This window comes from Podarcis gaigeae (genome assembly GCF_964106915.1).
Source record: "Podarcis gaigeae genome assembly, chromosome: 8".
Taxonomy (NCBI): Eukaryota; Metazoa; Chordata; class Lepidosauria; order Squamata; family Lacertidae; genus Podarcis; species Podarcis gaigeae.
In genome coordinates this window covers 86,866,088-86,884,951 of record NC_139684.1, presented here as the reverse complement: position 1 = coordinate 86,884,951, position 18,864 = coordinate 86,866,088, and the positions used below count along the sequence as shown (strand labels likewise).

At 50.3% G+C, this 18,864-nt stretch overlaps 1 protein-coding gene across 1 annotated transcript; it reads left to right on the top strand.

Moving 5' to 3' along the window:
- Positions 1-8,430: 8,430 nt before the first annotated feature.
- CIPC (CLOCK interacting pacemaker) lies at positions 8,431-18,484 on the top strand. The gene is made up of 4 exons (XM_083753973.1): positions 8,431-8,904; positions 12,992-13,211; positions 16,445-16,626; positions 16,821-18,484. Exons 1-4 carry the CDS (start codon positions 8,587-8,589, stop codon positions 17,694-17,696), a joined length of 1,596 nt encoding a protein of 531 aa, XP_083610099.1. The 5' UTR covers positions 8,431-8,586; the 3' UTR covers positions 17,697-18,484.
- Positions 18,485-18,864: the final 380 nt, after the last annotated feature.

The window sequence follows — 18,864 nt, the reverse complement described above, 5'->3', positions numbered from 1 at the left end:
CCATGGGCCCAATTGCCTTCTAAATCCGGCCCACAGACGGTCCAAATCAGTGTGTTTTTACATGAGTAGAATGTGTCCTTTTATTTAAAATGCATCTCTGGGTTATTTGTGGGGCCTGCCTGGTGTTTTTACATGTGTAGAATGTGTGCTTTTATTTAAAATGTACCTCTGGTTTATTTGTGGGGCCTGCCTGGTGTTTTTACATGTGTAGAATGTGTCCTTTTATTTAAGATGCATCTCTGGGTTATTTGTGGGGCCTGCCTAGTGTTGTTACATGAGTAGAATGCAGTGGCGTAGCGTGGGTTGTCAGCACCCGGGGCAAGGCAAGTAATTTGCACCCCCTAACCCGTGGATTTGCGCCCCCTAACCCTAACCTCCAGATGTTGCGCCCGGTGCGGCCGGCCCCCCCTGCACCCCCCACGCTACGCCACTGGTAGAATGTGTCCTTTTATTTAAAATGCATCTCTGGGTTATTTGGGACGTAGGAATTAGTTCATTTCCCTCCCCCCCCAAATATAGTCCGGCCCCCCGCAAGGTCTGAGGGACAGTGGACCGGCCGCCTGCTGAAAAAGTTTGCTGAGCCCTGATCTAGTCCAACTCCTTTCAATGCAGGAATCACAACTAAGGGGCAGGGGCACAAGTGGGGTCCTCCCTGACCCCCAGAGCAGTGCACCGTGTTGTGATGGGGGGGGGGCGCGGGACTCTCGTTTTTTTGTGCCAAATCTTCCTTGGCTTTGTGATGGAAGAAGTTAGGATGTTTCCGCCTGGAGGCAGGCAGTGGCTTTTCCGAGCAAGAATCGAGAGTTTCATTTCCCATTGGTGCCTCCCCATAGAATTGTCAAATTGCAGAGTTGCAAGGGCCCCCTGGGGGTCATCTAGTCCTACCCCTTGCAATGCAGGAACTGAGGCACTCATGACAGGTGGCTACCTGATCTCTGCTTAAAAACCTCCAAGGCAGGAGAGTCTCGCCACCTCTCATGAGAGTCTGTTCCGCCCAGGGAACAGCTCCTCCACAGTATCCCCCTGTTCCAGCAAGCTTGGGACTCCATCAGAAAGAAAGAAAGGAAAGGAAGGAAAGGAGGAAGGAAAGGAAAAAGGAAAGGAGGAAGGAAGGAAGGAAGGAAAAGGAAGGAAGGAAGGAAGGAAGGAAGGAAGGAAGGAAGGGGAAGGAAGGAAGGAAGATAGAAAGATAGAAAGATAGAAAGATAGAAAGATAGAAAGAAAGAAAGAAAGAAAGAAAGAAAGAAAGAAAGAAAGAAAGAGGGAGGGAGGGAGGGAGGGAGGGAGGGAGGAAGGAAGGAAGGAAGGAAGGAAGGAAGGAAGGAAAAGGAAGGGAAGGAAGGGAGGAAGGAAGGAAGGAAGGAAGGAAGGAAGGAAGGAAGGAAGGAAAAGGAAGGAAGGAAGAAAGGAAGGAAAGAGGAAGGAAGCAAGGAAGCTAGCTTCTTTGGCAGTGCTTGTGTTCTTTAGAAACCCATGCTGGGTCTTCAGAACTACTTTATTTTTTTGCTTCTGGAACAACACAAAACTGTTGGGACCGGAAGCGAAAGCCGGAAGATGCGTCTGCCTTCCCTGTCAGGAGGGAAGGGGGACTTTTCCTTTGTCTGCCCGTGTCTCATGCCTGATCCCGATTTAGTTCTGCCTGCCTCCTGCTCCCCTTGCCTGGGTGGGAGGGAGATGTGGCACGGGTGCGTGGGGAGAAGATGATGAATGGAGCGCTCTCTCTCTTTCCCTTCCTCCAGCTGCGCCTCGTGTGTGCGCGCTGCTCCATGTGACGCCGCGCTTCTAAGCTGTGTCCATATTTAGACAGCGGAGTCTCTGCCTCCCACCCCCCCATGTGCAAGCACGCATGAGGGGGGGGGCGCCTCTCTCCCCTCCCCTCTCCCACAACTTTCCCATGGCCGATCGGAGGGCCCTGCCCCTAGACACCTCCCCGCACGTCCAGTTATGGCGGAAAGGTTATTTTCTCCCCGGCTTGGCTGGAGAGGGGAGCTGAGCCCTCGCCACAGATGATGGAGAGACGAAGCCTTTGAGGTAGGGGTTTCGGAAGGCAAAGTCGGAAGGGTGAGTGCCGAGCAGGTATGTGGGGCTCCGGGGTTGTGATATATCGATGGTGGACCTTTGGGTACGGCTGGTGTTGTGGGCATGGCTCGTTCCGTCTTCGACATCTCATTCTCACTGCGGCTTTTGGGAATTTGTGGGTTGCAGGGGGGTCACCCAGATGCAGCGTCATCAGCTGGAGCCCACTGATTATTTTATTTTATATTATATGCCAGCTTTTATTACCTCCTAGGAGCCCAAGGGGTGTCATCCATGCCTCTCCCCCACATCATTTAAACCCCACAACAACAACCCTGTGAGGTAGGCTAGGCCCACAAGGTGACACCCAGTGAGCTTCATGCCTGAGTAGGGGGATTCGAACCCTGCTTTCCCAAGTCTTATTCCGGCGCTCTAACCATTACGCTACACTACCTTTCCCAATTTTTTGCTCCTAGAAGCTTGGAGATGTACCGAAGCTCCAGGTAGGGCGTTCTTACCCCCATTTCTTTTGTCAGACGGACAATGGGGTGGTTCTGTGCCAAGTTCCTGTGCACCTGCCTCATACATCATCCCCACAATTTAGGTGCGACCTCGTTCCTGGCACCCCGGAATTGTGGCCCAGTTCCCAGAACGCCACAGGGGCCGAGAGTATGGGAGCACACCCTTGGCTTGCGGGCAGCGGGTGAATTTTGCTTTTTTAGGTGGTGGGGGGGGGGTGCAAGGCAGAAGAGGCGGAACCCGTCTGGGAGGTCTGCCCTGGTGGTTTTGGACCAGGGTTTCCGCCCGCCCTCCAGGGAACAACCTGAGTGCAGACACACCTGCCTACACCAGCTGCCGCTTCCCTGCATTGCCAAGGGGTTGGAATAGATGACTCTTGGGGGTCCCTTCCATAGCTGCAAAACTTTTCCCTTTTTTAAAGGGAAATCCCCTTATTCCGAATAGGATTCCTCGCAAGAAAAGGGAAAAGTTATGGTCCCTTCCCAGCTCTGCAATTCTGCAACATGCCTCCACCCTGGCCGGATCCATAAAATTATAACCATGGCACTGAGGCAGGGGTGGGGCAGAGGCCGAGCCCCACAGAGTGCAGCCTCCCTCTCTCCCTCCCCCCAAGGAAGGCAGCGGGGCGGGGTAGGGGGGCCAGGGACAGGGACGCATGCCTATACGCGAGGTGCGTGTGGGTCTCCGTGTACTGGGAACACGCTGTACACCATTGCGTAATCTTTGGCTCTGCTCGGAAAACGTAGTAATTGAGCCTGGCTCTCTCCTGCCCCCCCCCCCAGTCTGGGCGGGGTGTAAACAAAAGCACATGGCTGGCCAGCTGACTGTGGCTGGCAGGCGGAACCCTTGGCTGCTGCCTGTGGCATGAGGAAGCATGTGGACTGGAGGGAGGCGGAGGAGGAAGGAAGGAGCATGCTCCCCACTTGAAAAAAAGTCCATATCGTGGTTGAATTCTGCAGGAAAGGGAGGGGGGAGAATAAGCGCCTTAGGACTTAGTTGTTTACCTAATAATAATAATAATAATAATAATAATGGAAATAATTTATTTTTTTTATAATAATATTTATTCAAAATGTAAGGGTTACGAAAAGAAAAAAGAACAATACAAAACACAAAAAGGAAAATACAACAACTGAAAAAAACAAAAAAAAACCAAGAAAAAAATACATTCACTTAAAAAATAAAAAGAACTGATTAAACCTTTACATAACTTTCTTTCATAACTTGTTTCCTTGACCTCCTCTCACCTCCCAACTTTGTATTCCAATTCAAATCGTCGTTTCAGCAAATCCTTCCAACCTTATTTTCATTTAGATAATTAAATATAATATATTGTAATTTAACGTCCTCTCTTTCGTCAATTTCATCAACTCATTTTTACTTAATCATTCATGTCATTTCTACCAAAACCACCTAATTTTCTTTTTCCAACATCTTTCTAACAGTCCTTAATTTTACAATATTTTTGAAGATATACTTTAAATTTTTTCCAATCTTCTTCCACCGACTCTTCTCCTTGGTCCCGGATTCTGCCAGTAATAATTTATTATTTTTACCCGGCCCATCTGGCTGGGTTTCCCCAGCCACTCTGGGTGGCTTCCAACAAAAGATTAAAAAATACTTTTTATTTTAGTTTTTTTTATTCCAAATTAAAACAAGACATATTATCCAAAAACATATCATCCTTGTTCCCCCCCCCCATTTTTCCTCCCTCCCCCCCACCCCCCCGACTTCCCTCAGTTCCAGTCTTTGGTTTCTCTGAGACTGCTATTTTCTGCATGTTACAAAGTTGTAACTAAAAATAATAATAATAAAAAAAAATACATTAAAACATCAGTCATTCAAAACTTCCCTGAACAGGGCTGCCTCCATCTATAAGGACTTAAGGGCAGCCTTGCTCAAAGATTTAATTCTCCCAGCTGACAGGGTACTTGATTTACTTTCCTCCGATTTATTTATTTATACATACATACCTTGGCCTTTTTCCCCTGACAGGGACTCAAGGCAGCTTATGAATAAAATAAGAGGAGCTAAAAACACAGAGATAGAATAAAAATCATTAAAAAAGCCCAATTAAACATTAATGCAATTAAAACTCTGTGTTTAATATACAAATACTGTAATATGCACATATAAAATATATGGAAGTGGCATTGCAAGGGGTTGGACTAGATGGCCCTTGGTGTCCCTTTCCAATTCTACAATTCTTTGATTCTATGAAAATACAATTGCAAGAAATAATTATAATAATGCTAATGCTAATTTTAATATTTATATTCTGCCCCTCTGACTGGGTTGCCCCAGCCACTCTGGGCAGCTCCCAACAAAATATTAAAAACACGCTGAAACATCAACTCTTTAATAACTTCCCTGAACAGGGCTGCCTTCAGGTGTCTTCTAAAAGCCACCTGGAAAACAGCACAGCGCCAGCTCTTTCACTCAAACCAGTCCATTCCCAAAGGCCTCTTGGAATAAAAGAGTTTTCACCTGCCGGCGGAAGAAAAAGGAGGAGGGAGCCGGTCTGACTTCTCTTGGAGGAGCCACCACCGAGAAGGCCGTATCCTGCATCCCCACCAAGGGGACCTGAGAGAAGGGCCTCCCGCAGAGATCTCCAAACCCGGGCAAGGTTCCTATGTGGGAATAAGGTCTTTCAGGCAGCTTCGACCTAAGCGGTGTAGGACTTTGTAGGAGCTTGAAAAGTTACCGTAAATCCTTCAGGAGAGCACTTTTTTATTTGAGAGAATGCATAGTTACTTTAACTGTGCAATGCTTTCTTTTTGTTGTTGTTGTCATTGTCATTGTTGTACAGTGGTGCCCCGCAAGACGAACGCCTCGCAAGACGGAAAACCCGCTAGACGAAAGGGTTTTCCGTTTTGGAGGCGCTTCGCAAAACGAATTTCTCTATGGGCTTGCTTCGCAAGACGAAATGTCTTGCGAGTTCCTGCGGGTTCCCCCCCTTTTTCCCCCTTTTCCTAAGCCGCTAAGCTGCTTATCAGCTGATCCACTGATAAGCCGCTTATCAGCTGATCTGCTAAAAGCCGCTAAACCGCTAATAGCGCTAATCCGCTAAGCTGTCAATGGGCTTGCTTCGCAAGACGAAAAAACCGCTATACGAAGAGCCTCACGGAACGGATTAATTTTGTCTTGCGAGGCACCACTGTTGTTGTTGTTGTTGTTGTTGTTGTTGTTGTTGTTGTAGTATCTTTGGCCACACGGATTAATTAATTAATTAAAAATAAAGTATTGGTGCAACACTGCAGGGTGGGTAGGCTGGCTGGATGTAGGCAAATTTAACGCAGGTGCCACTTAGAAGCAGTTTTGACGTGCGCTGGGGAAAGTTGTCCTACCGGCTACCAGTGCCAGGATTGCATGCAACTCGAGTCCAGCGTGAACCCTGTGATTTCTGCATGGCAGGGGGTTGGACTAGATAACCATTGGGGGTCCCCTTCCACCCCCCCCCCCCAGTTCTGTGACTCTATGAATTGCCATCTGTGGTGGGGAAGTGTCTTCTTCCCCTTCTTCTGATTCCTCTCTGAGATTCTCTTTATTTATTGATCGTGTTTCTATCCCACCTTTTTCTACAAGGAGCTCAAGTTGGTAAAACATGGGTTTTTCTCCCCACAACAACCCTGTGAGGTAGGTTAGACTGGGAGGCAGGGACAGTGGCCCAGGGTCGCCCAGTGACTTGGCTTAATTTATTTATTCTTCGTTTTATAAAGCTTATACACGGATTGACATTTTAAAAAGCAAAACAAAAAAACCTCAAACCAGTTTTAAAAAAAGGTAAAACGGTAAAAGCAAGGAAAGCAAACAACCACACATTTATGCGTACAAAAGACAAAATGCTGAAACAAATTATTCATGGCCGAGTGGGATTTGAATCCTGGTCTCTACCAGGTCAAGAGTCCAGCGCTCTGACCACTATGCGGCACTGCCTCTCTTAGGTGTGCAAGGAAAACTTGTGAGCAAGATCCCTTGCGCAGTCCCCTGCACAAATTGCCTTCTCACAGGTGCCGAATGTGTGAACGCTTGCATGTGTTTGTGGCCGCTGGATGTTCCTGTGTCCTCTGAAACAAAGTTCCCTATTGTGTTAGGAACCGTCCTGCATGTGACAACCCTTTAGATATATGATAGACACCCTCGGATCCCTGCAGGGGAGGAGGCAGAGAGGAGATAGGCATCTGAAGGGCTGTCACATGGAATTTGGATCACGCTTGTTTCCTGCTGCTCCGGAGGACGGGACCTGAACCGAGGGATTAAAATGTCCAGAAAGGAGATTCTGATGGAACATTAGTAAAAACTGTAAGAGCTGTTCAAGAGTGGGACAGACTACCTTGGAAGCGTGGAGGTTTTTAAGCAGAGATTGGGGGACTATCTGCCGTGGATGCTTTAGCTGTGATTTCTGCATTGCAGGGGGCTGGACTAGATTCCCCTCAGATGTCCCTTCCAGCTGTAGAATTCCACATGTCTATAACACAAAGCAGGGACGCGGGTGGCGCTGTGGGTTAAACCACAGAGCCTAGGGCTTGCCGATCAGAAGGTTGGCGGTTCAAATCCCCGCAATGGAGTGAGCGCCCGTTGCTCGGTCCCTGCTCCTGCCAACCTAGCAGTTTGAAATCACATCAAAGTGCAAGTAGATAAATAGGTACCGCTCCAGTGGGAAGGTAAACGGCGTTTCTGTGCACTGCTCTGGTTTGCCAGAAGCAGCTTAGTCATGCTGGCCACATGACCCAGAAGCTGTACGCCGGCTCCCTCGGCCAGGAAAACGAGATGAGCGCCGCAACCCCAGAGTCGGCCACGACTGGACCTAATGGTCGGGGGTCCCTTTACCTTTATAACACGAAGCAAGTTGGGGTTTCTGGTGTTAAACTGCTGCAGGAAAGAAAAAGTGTGTCAGGTGTTCAAATGTGGTGCAGAGCAGAAGGGTGCAAGGGACAAGGGTTCAGGATCCACAGAAGTGGGTGCCCACGTACGATGGCATAGCAAAGTGTAAAAATGGGAAAAAATGGACACCTTGCAACAGGTTGAAATTAAAACGTGTTAACCCTAACCCTAACCCAATGACAGAACACACACACCCAATGACAGAGCTATGCGGAATTGGCTAAATTGACATACAAACTGCGTGATAAGGACAATTGTGACTTCAAGGAAGAATGAGAACTTTTTACAAATTACTTAAAATGACAACAAAATGATCTGGACTCCTTGGCAGGTTTTGAATAAACACCCACAAATTTATTAGTTGAACGCATGATAGATAAGGCAAGGATATGTAAAATTTTATAACATGCAGAGAACAATATGTGCAAAGAAACCAGAGGGGAGGGGAGCTGAGGGAAGTTCTGGGTGGGGGGGGGAGGAGGGATTGGGGGGTGGCAAGGGGGGAAAATAATGTATTTGATTATTTGGACTGATAATCTGTTATGTTGAAATTGTTTAATAAAAATATTTTTTAAAGGGGGGGGGAGAAATTAAAACGTGCCCATGACCCCCCCCCAAAGACCCAGAGGAACCCTTCATTTCACATTGCTAGCCATTGTCCTGCTTAGATTGAAACTTGGGCCCGGATCCTGCTTTCAGATACCCCATTAGGGGCATCCGGTGAGCCACCGTGAGAGCAGGTGGGCCGCTGGCCTGATCATCAGCCAGGCTCTTCTTAAGGAGCTTCTAGGTCCAGAGGCAGTCTACCTGGACCTGTCACTTCTTGAGGTTGTTTGGCCACTGCGAGACCAGGACGCTGGGCAGGATGGGCCCTGACCCAGCAGCCAGGCTCTTCCTCACGTTCTCAGCTGCGTGCTCCCTATGCAAGCAAGACGCTTGTTTCCTCTTTCCTTCCAGGCGAGGCTGTGTGGCCAAGCATCTGCCCAGCTAGGTGTGAGGCTTTTGGAGCAGCAGCAGCAGCAGCAGCAGCCTCCTTGTTATGTAATAGCTAGCCCTCCCTGTTTCAGTGCAGGAGGAGCAGGGCAGAGCAGCTGCTTCTAATCTGCAGCCTGCTCCCGCTTTTGGTTTTCTGCCGCCTGGCCCTTCCTTCCTCGTGTCCTCGAGCACATGGCAAGGCAAGAGGCGGAGGAGGAGGCAGACACATTGCGGGCCGTGTGCCCCTCCGCCCCCTCCCTCCCTCACTGGCGCTGGCAAGGTGGACCTTTGCACAGACGCACATTCTCATGCATAGAGTGCTCCTGCCAAAACCAGGTTGCTGGGCTCATCCTGCAAAGGGAGTCGAGGCAGCAGCCAAATGCCTCGTGGGCCTCCTCAAGAGTCACCGTGTTGTGGAGTTGGAAGGGACCACGAGGCTCATCTCCTCGAACCTGCAAGTCAGGAATATTTGGCCCAACCCACAGCCCTGAGAATGCGGCAGCTAGACTGGTGACTGGGAGCGGCTGCCGAGACCATATAACACTGGTCTTGAAAGACCTACACTGGCTCCCAGTACGTTTCTGAAGCACAATCCATCTGGTATGCAGGATGAGGCCCTACCTACCTGCAGAACGTCTTGCCAGAGTGGTGCGTGCTCTGGTTATCTCCCACTTGGACTACTGCAATGTGCTCTAGTGGGGTTACCTTTGAAGGTGATCCGGAAACTGCAATTAATCCAGAATGCAGCAGCTAGACTGGTAACTGAAAGCGGCCACCGAGACCACATAACACCAGTCTTGAAAGACCTACACTGGCTCCCAGTACGTTTCTGAGCACAATTCAAAGTGTCGGTGCTGACCTTTAAAGCCCTAAACGGCCTTGGACCAGTATACCTGAAGGAGCGTCTCCACCCCCATTGTTCTGCCTGGACACTGAGGTCCAGCTCCGAGGGCCTTCTGGCGGTTCCCTCACTGTGAGAAGCCAAGTTACAGGGAACCAGGCAGAGGGCCTTCTCAGTGGTGGCGCCCGCCCTGTAGAACGCCTTCCCACCAGATGTCAAAGAGAAGAACAACTACCAGACTTTTAGAAGACATCTGAAGGCAGCCCTGTTTGGGGAAGCTTTTAATGTTTGATGCCTTACTGTATTTTAATATTGTGTTGAAAGCCGCCCAGATTGGCTGGGGAAGCCCAGCCAGATGGGCAGGGTATAAATAATAAATTATTATTATTATTATTATTCTTAGGAGTCTCATGCTCTACCAATTAAACGAGCCATTTGCATGGTTCTGCTCCCCATTTCCCTTTAAACCACCACAAAAGCGACAACCCTGCGAGGTATGTCAGGCCGAGAGCAAGTGAGCGTATGGCCGAGTTGGGGATCTGAACCCTGGTCTCGACTCCCGCCATCCTAGCCACTATGCCACGCTGCTTCCATTTAGCCCTGGAGGTCACCGGGCACCACCTCCCTGCCTCTTAGGCCAGCCTACCTCGCAGGACTGTTGTGAGCATAAAGACTGTGGTGTTTACAGGATGGAGAACAAAGTCCAGTGGATTGGGCTCCTTGGAGGAAAGAATAATGAGTAAATGCTAAGCCTGTTTGTCCAGTGTAGTCCTGACGCTTATCTGAATTCTCCCCCCTCCCAGTTTCAGCCTGTTCTGGCCTGTCTGCAGGTAAGGGGAACAATGAACTCCCCCCCCCCCTTTCGCCTCCTGCCACACTTGGCAGCAGCAGAAGCCGCTATCGATTTCTCTCTCTGACCTCTTTCTCCCATAACAGCAGAGAAGGAAGTGAAGGAGCCTGTTTCTGGAAGGCATTCCGTGACAGCTTGCTCCTCCGTACTGTTACAGGAAAAATCCGAGGGCTCCCTTGGACAAAACAAAGACACCAACCAGGATAACTTGGAGCAAAACAGCAGCCTGTAGGCTTGGTCTTTATTGAACTGTTGCAACAGGGTATTCCCCTCACGTGCAGGAGAGAGGAAAAACCCAGAAGAATAGTGTGCAAGGTCTTATAAAAACTTTTGAAATTCCCCTCCTCTAGGTCTAGCCCACCCCCAGAAAGGAGGGGTTGAGGGAGGCATACATTACAGAAAGGAGGTGCTGAGGGAGGCATACATTACAGAAAGGAGGTGCTGAGGGAGGCATACATTACAGAAAGGAGGTGCTGAGGGAGGCATACATTACAGAAAGGAGGGGCTGAGGGAGGAGTTGGTGGTAACTTGAGTGTCTTGTCACCTGGCTGGTTCCTCCTTCCCCCCTCCCCTTCCAGGAATTTCTAGGAGACAAAGGGGATTTTGCAGTTTCCTGCCCCCTGAGGGAAGATCTGATCAGTGTCCTTTGTTTCAGTCCATGTCGAATCCACTCCCATATGCAGGTTCTTTGTGATCTTGATTGTCTTCTGTCTGGGATCATCAGGGTTGGCATGGGCAGGGCTCCAGTGTATGTGCTGAGACAGTGAAGGGATTATGGCTGACTAAGTCACCCCCCTTTGTTAGTTCTTGTCATAGGGAGTAAAATAAAAATGGAACAGTGCAAATCCAATGTATGGTTGATTTTCTATGAATTTATAACAGAAATGTGGCGTATGTAGTGTGTGAGTGTGAAGTTTATACAAACAGAATGATTGGGGTGGGGGGGTTCCTGCTACAGTACAAAATGAAACCTGTCAGTAGGGGGGAAATCGTGGGGAGCGAAAGGCATCCAGCATGGTCACTTCCCCGTGATGCAAATCTTCGGTGTGCAAAGGGGTTGGGCTGGATGACCCCTGGGTCCCCTCCTGACGACACCGTTCTGTGATTCGAGGAGTGTTTGGTCCTGGAAGCACATGCACGCCCCCAGCTTTAAGTGCCAAGCACTGCATTGACCTCCTCCTCCTCCTTGCAAAGTTAAACTATGAAACTCCCTGCCACAGGAGGCAGCCGTGGCCACCAGTCTAGATGACTTTAAAAGAGGATTGGACAAATTCATGGAGGAGGAGAGGGCTGTTGAAGGCTCCTAGCTAGTTATGCTTGGTGGCTTCCCATAATGGGCATCCGATTGGCCACTGTGAAAACAGGATGCTGGACTAGATGGGCCCCCTTTGGCCTGATCCAGCCTCAGAGCTCGTTTTAAGTTTTCCACACCTAGCTTCTCCTTCTTTAATAAATAAGGCTGGTGGTTTCCCCAAGGTTAGTGAATCTGCAGATTCCTAAAGCATGGGTAGGCAAACTAAGGCCCGGGGCCTGCATCCGGCCCAGTCGCCTTCTCAATCCGGCCCACGGACGGTCCAGGAATCAGCATGTTTTTACATGAGTAGAATGTGTCCTTTTATTTAAAATGCACCTCTGGGTTATTTGTGGGCCTGACTGGTGTTTTTACATGAGTAGTGTGTGCGCTTTTATTTTAAATGCACTTCTGGGTTATTTGTGGGGCATAGGAATTCGTTCATTCCCCCCAAAAAAATATAGTCCGGCCCCCTACAAGGTCTGAGGGACCATGGACTGGCCCCCTGCTGAAAAGCTTTGCTGACCCCTGCCTTAAAGACTCCCTTGAGAGATTGTGGCCTCTACTTCCTTGGAGGTTTCTAAGCAGAGGTTGGGTGGTCAGTCAGGGATTCATGGCAGGGGTTGGACTGGATGACCCTCGGGGTCCCTTCCAACTCGACAGTTCTACAATTGCAGGTATAACAAAGGTGGCATTTTTCCATCTCCGCCAAGCTAAGCAGTTGGCTCCTTACCTCTCTCGCCCTGACCTCGCCACTGTGATCCACACGATGGTCACCTCCAGACTGGATTATTGTAACTCGCTCTACGTGGGGCTGCCCTTGAGACTGACCCAGAAACTCCAGCGGGTGCAGAATGCCGCAGCGAGACTCCTTACGGGGTCCTTGCCGCGGGATCACATTCACCCGGTGCTATACCAGCTGCACTGGCTCCCGGTGGAGTACAGGGTCAGGTTCAAGGTGCTGGTTTTAACCTTCAAAGCCCTATATGGCCTAGGACCCTCGTACCTACGGGACCACCTCTCCTGGTATGCCCTGCGGAGGACCTTAAGGTCCACAAATGACAACAACTTGGAGGTCCCGGGCCACAGAGAGGTTAGGCTGGCCTCCACCAGAGCCAGGGCTTTTTCGGCTGTGGCTCCGATCTGGTGGAACGCTCTGTCCCAAGAGACTAGGGCCCTGCGGGACTTGACATCTTTCCGCAGGGCCTGCAAGACAGAGCTGTTCCACCAGGCCTTTGGCCAGGGCACAGCCTGACTCCCTCCTTTGGCAATCCTCACAGAACTCTATCCCAATGGTTGCCATCAATTTGATTTGAATTAATTTTATAATGAAATGATTTTAGAATGTTGTACTATTTTATTGTTAAAACAAAAAAAAATTCCTTCCAGTAGCACCTTAAAGACCAACTAAGTTAGTTCTTGGTATGAGCTTTTGTGTGCATGCACACTTCTTCAGATATTTTATTGTTGTTAGCCGCCCTGAGCCTGGCTTCGGCTGGAGAGGGCGGGATATAAATAATAATAATAATAATAATAATAATTATTATTATTATTATTATTATTATTAAGTTCTCCTGTTCCACTAACACCCTGCTTTTGTCTCTCTGCCCCTCAGGAACCCAGGAGAGTCTCAGCCATGCCTTCGAACAAGACCTCTCCGCTTCTGCACCCTTCTAAGCCTGGGAAGGAGAAGACCGCCCTGCTTGGGTCCCTGAAGCCAGGCAGCCCCAACTCGGAGGGCCACACGGAGCAGTCCAAACCCACAATGACGAGAGGCTCTGGCAGGAGGCCTCGCCCCCCTGCGAGCGAAGGGGAGAAGGACTCTGGATTTTCAGGTACAGACCCTCCCAGTGGCTGCCCCCTTGCTGAGTGCCGGACTGTGGGGCTGCAGTTTGAGCAGAAAAGGACCCCCCCCCACTTGCTGCTTTAGCTCTGGCACCCGAGAGGCCTCCTTGTCTAGCTCCTTGCAGCCCAGAGGCAGAGAGACTGGCTACTCAAGCATGGCAGCATCTTCCTTGGCCGACATTTTTTATTTATAAATTTTTTTACACTGCTCGAGAGTGAAAATACAAGCAAACCTTAAAGCAGTTTACAAGAAAAGATAAAGCAGTACATGTGTCACCAAGAAAAAGTAATGCAACAACAATTTAAAACTTTTCAAAAAGTTAAAATAACAGTAAAAACACATTGGAATTCTCATCTGGGTAGGCTTGCCCAAGTGAGAAGGATTTTAGGTAAAAGGTAAAGGGACCCCTGACCATTAGGTCTAGTCGTGACCGACTCTGGGGTTGTGGCACTCATCCCGCTTTACTGGCCAAGGGAGCCGGCGTACAGCTTCCGGGTCATGTGGCAAGCATGACTGAGCCGCTTCTGGCGAACCAGAGCAGCGCACGGAAACGCCGTTTACCTTCCCGCTGGAGCGGTACCTATTTATCTACTTGCACTTTGACGTGCTTTTGAACTGCTAGGTTGGCAGGAGCAGGGACTGAGCAACGGGAGCTCACCCCGTCGCGGGGATTCGAACCGCCGACCTTCTGATCGGCAAGTCCTAGGCTCTGTGGTTTAACCCACAGCGCCACCCGCGTCCCTGAGAAGGTTTTTAGCAGGTGCCGAAAAGTGCACCGTGAAGGCACTTGCTTGTTATCATGAGGCAGGGAGTTCCAAAGCTGCATTTGTATGTGGCTCCCACCAGCACTGAGCACGTGCAGAAAGGGGGTGGCGAGAGACAGGCCTTGGAATGAATGTCACCCTGGAAATATGGTTTGGTTGCTCGATGGCCTGCTTCTACGGAGAGAAAGCTGAAAAATTTGAGAGGGGATTGTTAGTTCATGTTAATATTAGCTAATATTTACTTGAGAAGGGGACGAAGGATTTCCCTGTCATTCTGCAACACCGACCTGAGAAAGTGCTGCTGTCGAGAAAAAGAGCAAGCAACTTCAGAGATTGATTTGCTGCAATTATGGGTGCTATTCATGGGTCTCCTGTGTTGTACCCTTGGGGGTCAACTAGGTTGTTGAGCAAGTTCACCCTGCAGATCACAGGTTTCCTTTCGCAGCTTGGTGCTTTGCTAAGAAGAGTGGTTCTTTCCAGTTTCAGAGGTTGGTGTAATGATATTCGTAAGGATAACCTCTGCTCACAAGAGAGTTTCATACTTAAGACGTTCCTAGATTGGCAGTCTCCTTAAATCAGAGCAATCCCACCTGGGTAAATGGAGATGAGGATGTGAACTGTCAAAGTCTTATATTTGGCATTCCGGTCTGTCGACTCCCTTTACAGTAGTACCTCGGGTTAAGTACTTACCGTATTTTTTGCACCATAACACTCACTTTTTTCCTCCTAGAAAGTAAGGGGAAATGTCTGTGCGTGTTATGGAGCAAATGCGCATCGATGGCAGGAGGATCTGCTGCAGTCGTGAGCAGAGGATCCATGGTTCCCCTTCCTTCCCTCCTCCGTGGCTTGCTTTGAAACAGCAAAGCGGGAGAAGAGCCGCTGAGTGGGGAGGAGAGAGGGACAGAGAGCCTGCTTGCTTTAAAGGAGCAAAGCGGGAGAGGAGAGGAGAGGCTCCTGTCCGGTTGGCTCCTTTAAAGCAAGCAGGCTCTCTGTCCCTCTCTCCTCCCCACTCAGCTGGCTAAATAGCAGCAAAGTTTTTCAGCGAGCCGGGGAGGAGGGAGAGAAGCAGAGCCTGCTTGCTTCTCCTCTTATACCCCTCTTCTCCATTAACAGCATCCTTCTCCACCCACCCCATGCGTGTTCCTTGTCCCTTGAGTGCTTTTCCTTCCCTCCCCACTTAAAATGTGGTTACAAAGCACGGATCCACATGGATCCTCAGGATTTTGCACTGGGTCACTCCAAATTCACCATCAGATCACATAGCATGTCCATGGCTACAGCTTGCACCAAAAAAATCACACACCCACTGTTGCCTGGGGCCGCAGTGGTGCAAAAACGTGGTTACAAAGCATGGATCCACATGGATCCTTAGGATTTTTGCATTGGGCTACCTCAAACTCACTGTCAGATCACATGTCTATGGCCACAGCATGAACCACAAAAATCATACATCCACGGTTTCGTTTAGAATATATATATATTTTTTTCCTCCTCTAAAAACTATGTGCGTGTTATGGTCGGGTGCGTGTTATAGAGCGAAAAATACGGTAATTTGTTCCGGACGTCCGTTCTTAACCTGAAACTGTTCTTAACCTGAAGCACCACTTTAGCTAATGGGGCCTCCTGCTGCCACTGCGCTGCCAGAGCACGATTTCTGTTCTTATCCTGAAGCAAAGTTCTTAACCTGAAGCACTATTTCTGGGTTAGCGGAGTCTGTAACCTGAAGCGCGTGTAACCTGAAGCATATGTAACCTGAGGTACCACTGTCAAAACAAAAAAATTCCTTCCAGTAGCACCTTAAAGACCAACTAAGTTAGTTCTTGGTATGAGCTTTCGTGTGCATGCAGGTATCTGAAGAAGTGTGCATGCACACGAAAGCTCATACCAAGAACTAACTTAGCTGGTCTTTAAGGTGCTACTGGAAGGAATTTTTTTGTTTTGACTATGGCAGACCAACACGGCTACCTATCTGCAACTGAGGTACCACTGTATAATGTAGCACTGGATTTTATTTTATTTATTTCTTATATTTACATCGCATCTTCCGCACCGAGGAGCCCAAGTTGGTGCACATAGTTCCCCACAACAACAACCCTGCGAGGTGGGTTAGGCTAAGAGGCAGTGACTGGTCCAAGGCTTCATGGCTGAGTGGGGATTCGAACCCTGGTCTCTCAGGTCCTAGTCCAGCACTCTTAACCACTGCACCACACTGGTTCTCAGATACGTTTCTGCCTGGTTTAGATCGGAGTAGAGGCACCCGTCTAATCTCTGGAAAAGCCGTCCTCCGTTCTCCCTCCTTGGGGGTTAACGCAGGTGCTTCTCAGCAGGCAGGGGTCAGGGGCTCCTGGGTGAGGGAATGAGGGAAGGGCTGCTGGCTGCTGCTGAGGGATTAATGACTGTCCTGCTTTTCCCTTCCTGACTGCCTTAACCCCTCCTCTCCCCCATCCCTCTTTGGCAGACGAGAGCTCGGAGCACCTGAGCGCCGTGGAGCAGACGGACGCAGAGGACCAGCCTGCCTACCCATTGCGCCAGGGGGGCGCGTTGCAGCGGGCGGCGCAGAAAGGGCACGGGGGGCTTGCGGGCGGCGCCTTCCCCGGCCTCACCCCTGTTTACATTGTCAAAAACGTTATCCTCAAACAGGTAGCCCCTTTTCGCTCCCAGGCGCGACCCACTCATCGCCGTGGTCCGCTTTGCAAAGTACAGGAGGGAAGGTCCCTGCCCCGAGGGGTGTGCAAATCACGGGAGCCCCCAGTGGATTATGGGGAGGGGCGGAGTTTCATCCACCCGGTGGCCTTTTTTCCTGACTTTTCGTTCTCTGCTCTTCCTTCTCGCAGCCCCACGCAGCGTCCCCCGCCACCCAGCTCTTAGCCTGGAATGGCCAGCACCCTCTCAGCAGCACCCAGGGCTCTCCCACCCATGTTCTCTTGATCCAGCCGCCGTCGGGACCCTTGAAGCCGTTGCTTCCTGGCCAGAATTCTACCAAGGAGGCTGCCTACCTCCCCATCCTCAGCACCTACCCCAAAATCGCTCCTCACCCGGGCTGTGACCCGCAGGCCAAGGGCATGGGAGGGTCCACCCTGGCAGGAGGCGCCAGCAAGAACAAACGCTTCTGCCTGGAGGAGGCTTGGGTGTCGTCTTCCGAAGCTGCCACCCCAAAAGGCAGCAGGGAGAAGCAGAACAAGGAAGCGCCCGTCGCTTCCCCCGGCCAGCTCCTCGGCCCAGAGGTGCTTTCCCAGAACACGGTGTCGTCCTCCACGGGACTGGACTCGGCTGAGAGCAGGATGATCTCCAGAGCCTCCAAAAAGCTGGGCTGCAGCAGCTCAGGCAAGCAGCGCCGCTTCCACAACACGGTGGAAGTCCTGCGGAAGTCAGGCCTGCTGGGCATCACCTTGAGGACCAAGGAGCTGATCCGGCAGAACAACAACACCCAGTGGGAGCTGGCCGAGCTGCGAGAGCATGCCCAGCTCCTGTGTGAAGCCGCCCAGAGCAATGACTTCCGCGCCTGGGCCCGCCTCCAGGAGGCCATGGACCGCTCTGCCAGCTACTGGGCCAAAAAGGGGGCCAGATCCTCTTACGCACGCGCGTGGCAGCAGAGGCCGGCGGCCGAGCCCACAGGCCCCACCACAGAGACCGCCGGGGAGCCCCTGCCCAGCTCGCCCATGAGCCTGTCGCCCACGCCGGACACTTCAGAGCCCGTGGCGCTGCCTTAGCTCCTCTTCCATCATGCCCTGGGCTGAAGGGTGTTGCTCCGGAAGAAAACCTCTTCACAAGAATTTGTGTCTTGGCCACCAAGCCCTCAGCAACCCCAGCCTCTTGCCATTGGTGAGGCTGAGGAGGCCAGTGTGGAAGGCTGGATTCGGCCCCTCCTGACTGGATTGCTGACCTTTCAGTGGGTTTGTTAGCTGTTGAAGCCTGCTGTGTGCTTGTGGAGGGTTCCTGAGATAATCTTTGGGCTCCGATAAAATAATCTCAGCATGGGGAATTGGGTTGGGCTGGGCTCTGCTGGCTCAGTTTAGGATTGAAATAGCAGAGGAATTGTGTTCTTAGAGGCCGACAGGGCAAGGTCTTGGGCAGCCGGCACAGAAAGGTGCAGCTGCTTTTGTATCGATTCATCCCATTTGCTCTCAGCTGGGATTTCGGAGCAGCAAATGTTTTAATATTTGAAACAGCCAGCCCTGAGAGGAAGATGGAGACAGCAATGTGGCCAAGGCCTGTCTAGGGAAGTGTTGTATTTTAACTCATGCCTCTCTGGGAAGGAGCGCTCTCTCCTGCCCACTAAGTTGCTCCTTTGCTACAAAAGGAGTCTGTTTCCGTCTTGACAGAATAGCCTCCGCTCACCCATTTTCTGGTTTTGGGGGAAGCGATTCAATGATGCTCAGACTGAAGGGTCTAGCGAGCGACATTCTGCCCCGTTAGGAGTTCTGCCTCACTAAAAGCTTGTTTTGCTCTGCTGCCGACAGAAGATGGTCCAATAATAATAAAGAAATGATGATGGTGATGATGATAATCTGGTGTGTTTTTAACTGTAAAAGGTCACCCCGCCTCTTTCCATTGCTGTTTGTGGTGAGAAAGAGTTTGCCCCTTTGGGGGCTTTCCTCTAGGTCAGGACCCTTGGAAGCCTGGCAATTTCTCTAGTGAAATGGGACGGCGGGAGGGTAAGACGCTGGATTTCTTCCCTCTCCCTTTGTCAGTGGATGTTGCAAAGAAAACAAATGGGGGCTAGCTTTCCATTTCTGTCTTCACCTTCATTTGTTTGACGCCTAATGTGATTGAAATCGAATGCAAATAGTGTGTTGTGGATTTCTTCAGCCTCTACACCAGTCAGCTTCATTTTGGTCCGAGGAAAAACATGACTGCGTTATCAGTGCTGGATGCCTG

Coding starts and splice junctions, on each gene's coding strand:
- CIPC (XM_083753973.1), top strand. CDS start 8,587: ATGGCAAGGCAAGAGGCGGAGGAGGAGGCAGACACATTGCGGGCCGTG. Junction 8,905..12,991: donor AGAATGCGGCAGCTAGACTG/GTGACTGGGAGC, acceptor TCTGCCCCTCAG/GAACCCAGGAGAGTCTCAGC. Junction 13,212..16,444: donor GAAGGACTCTGGATTTTCAG/GTACAGACCCTC, acceptor CCTCTTTGGCAG/ACGAGAGCTCGGAGCACCTG.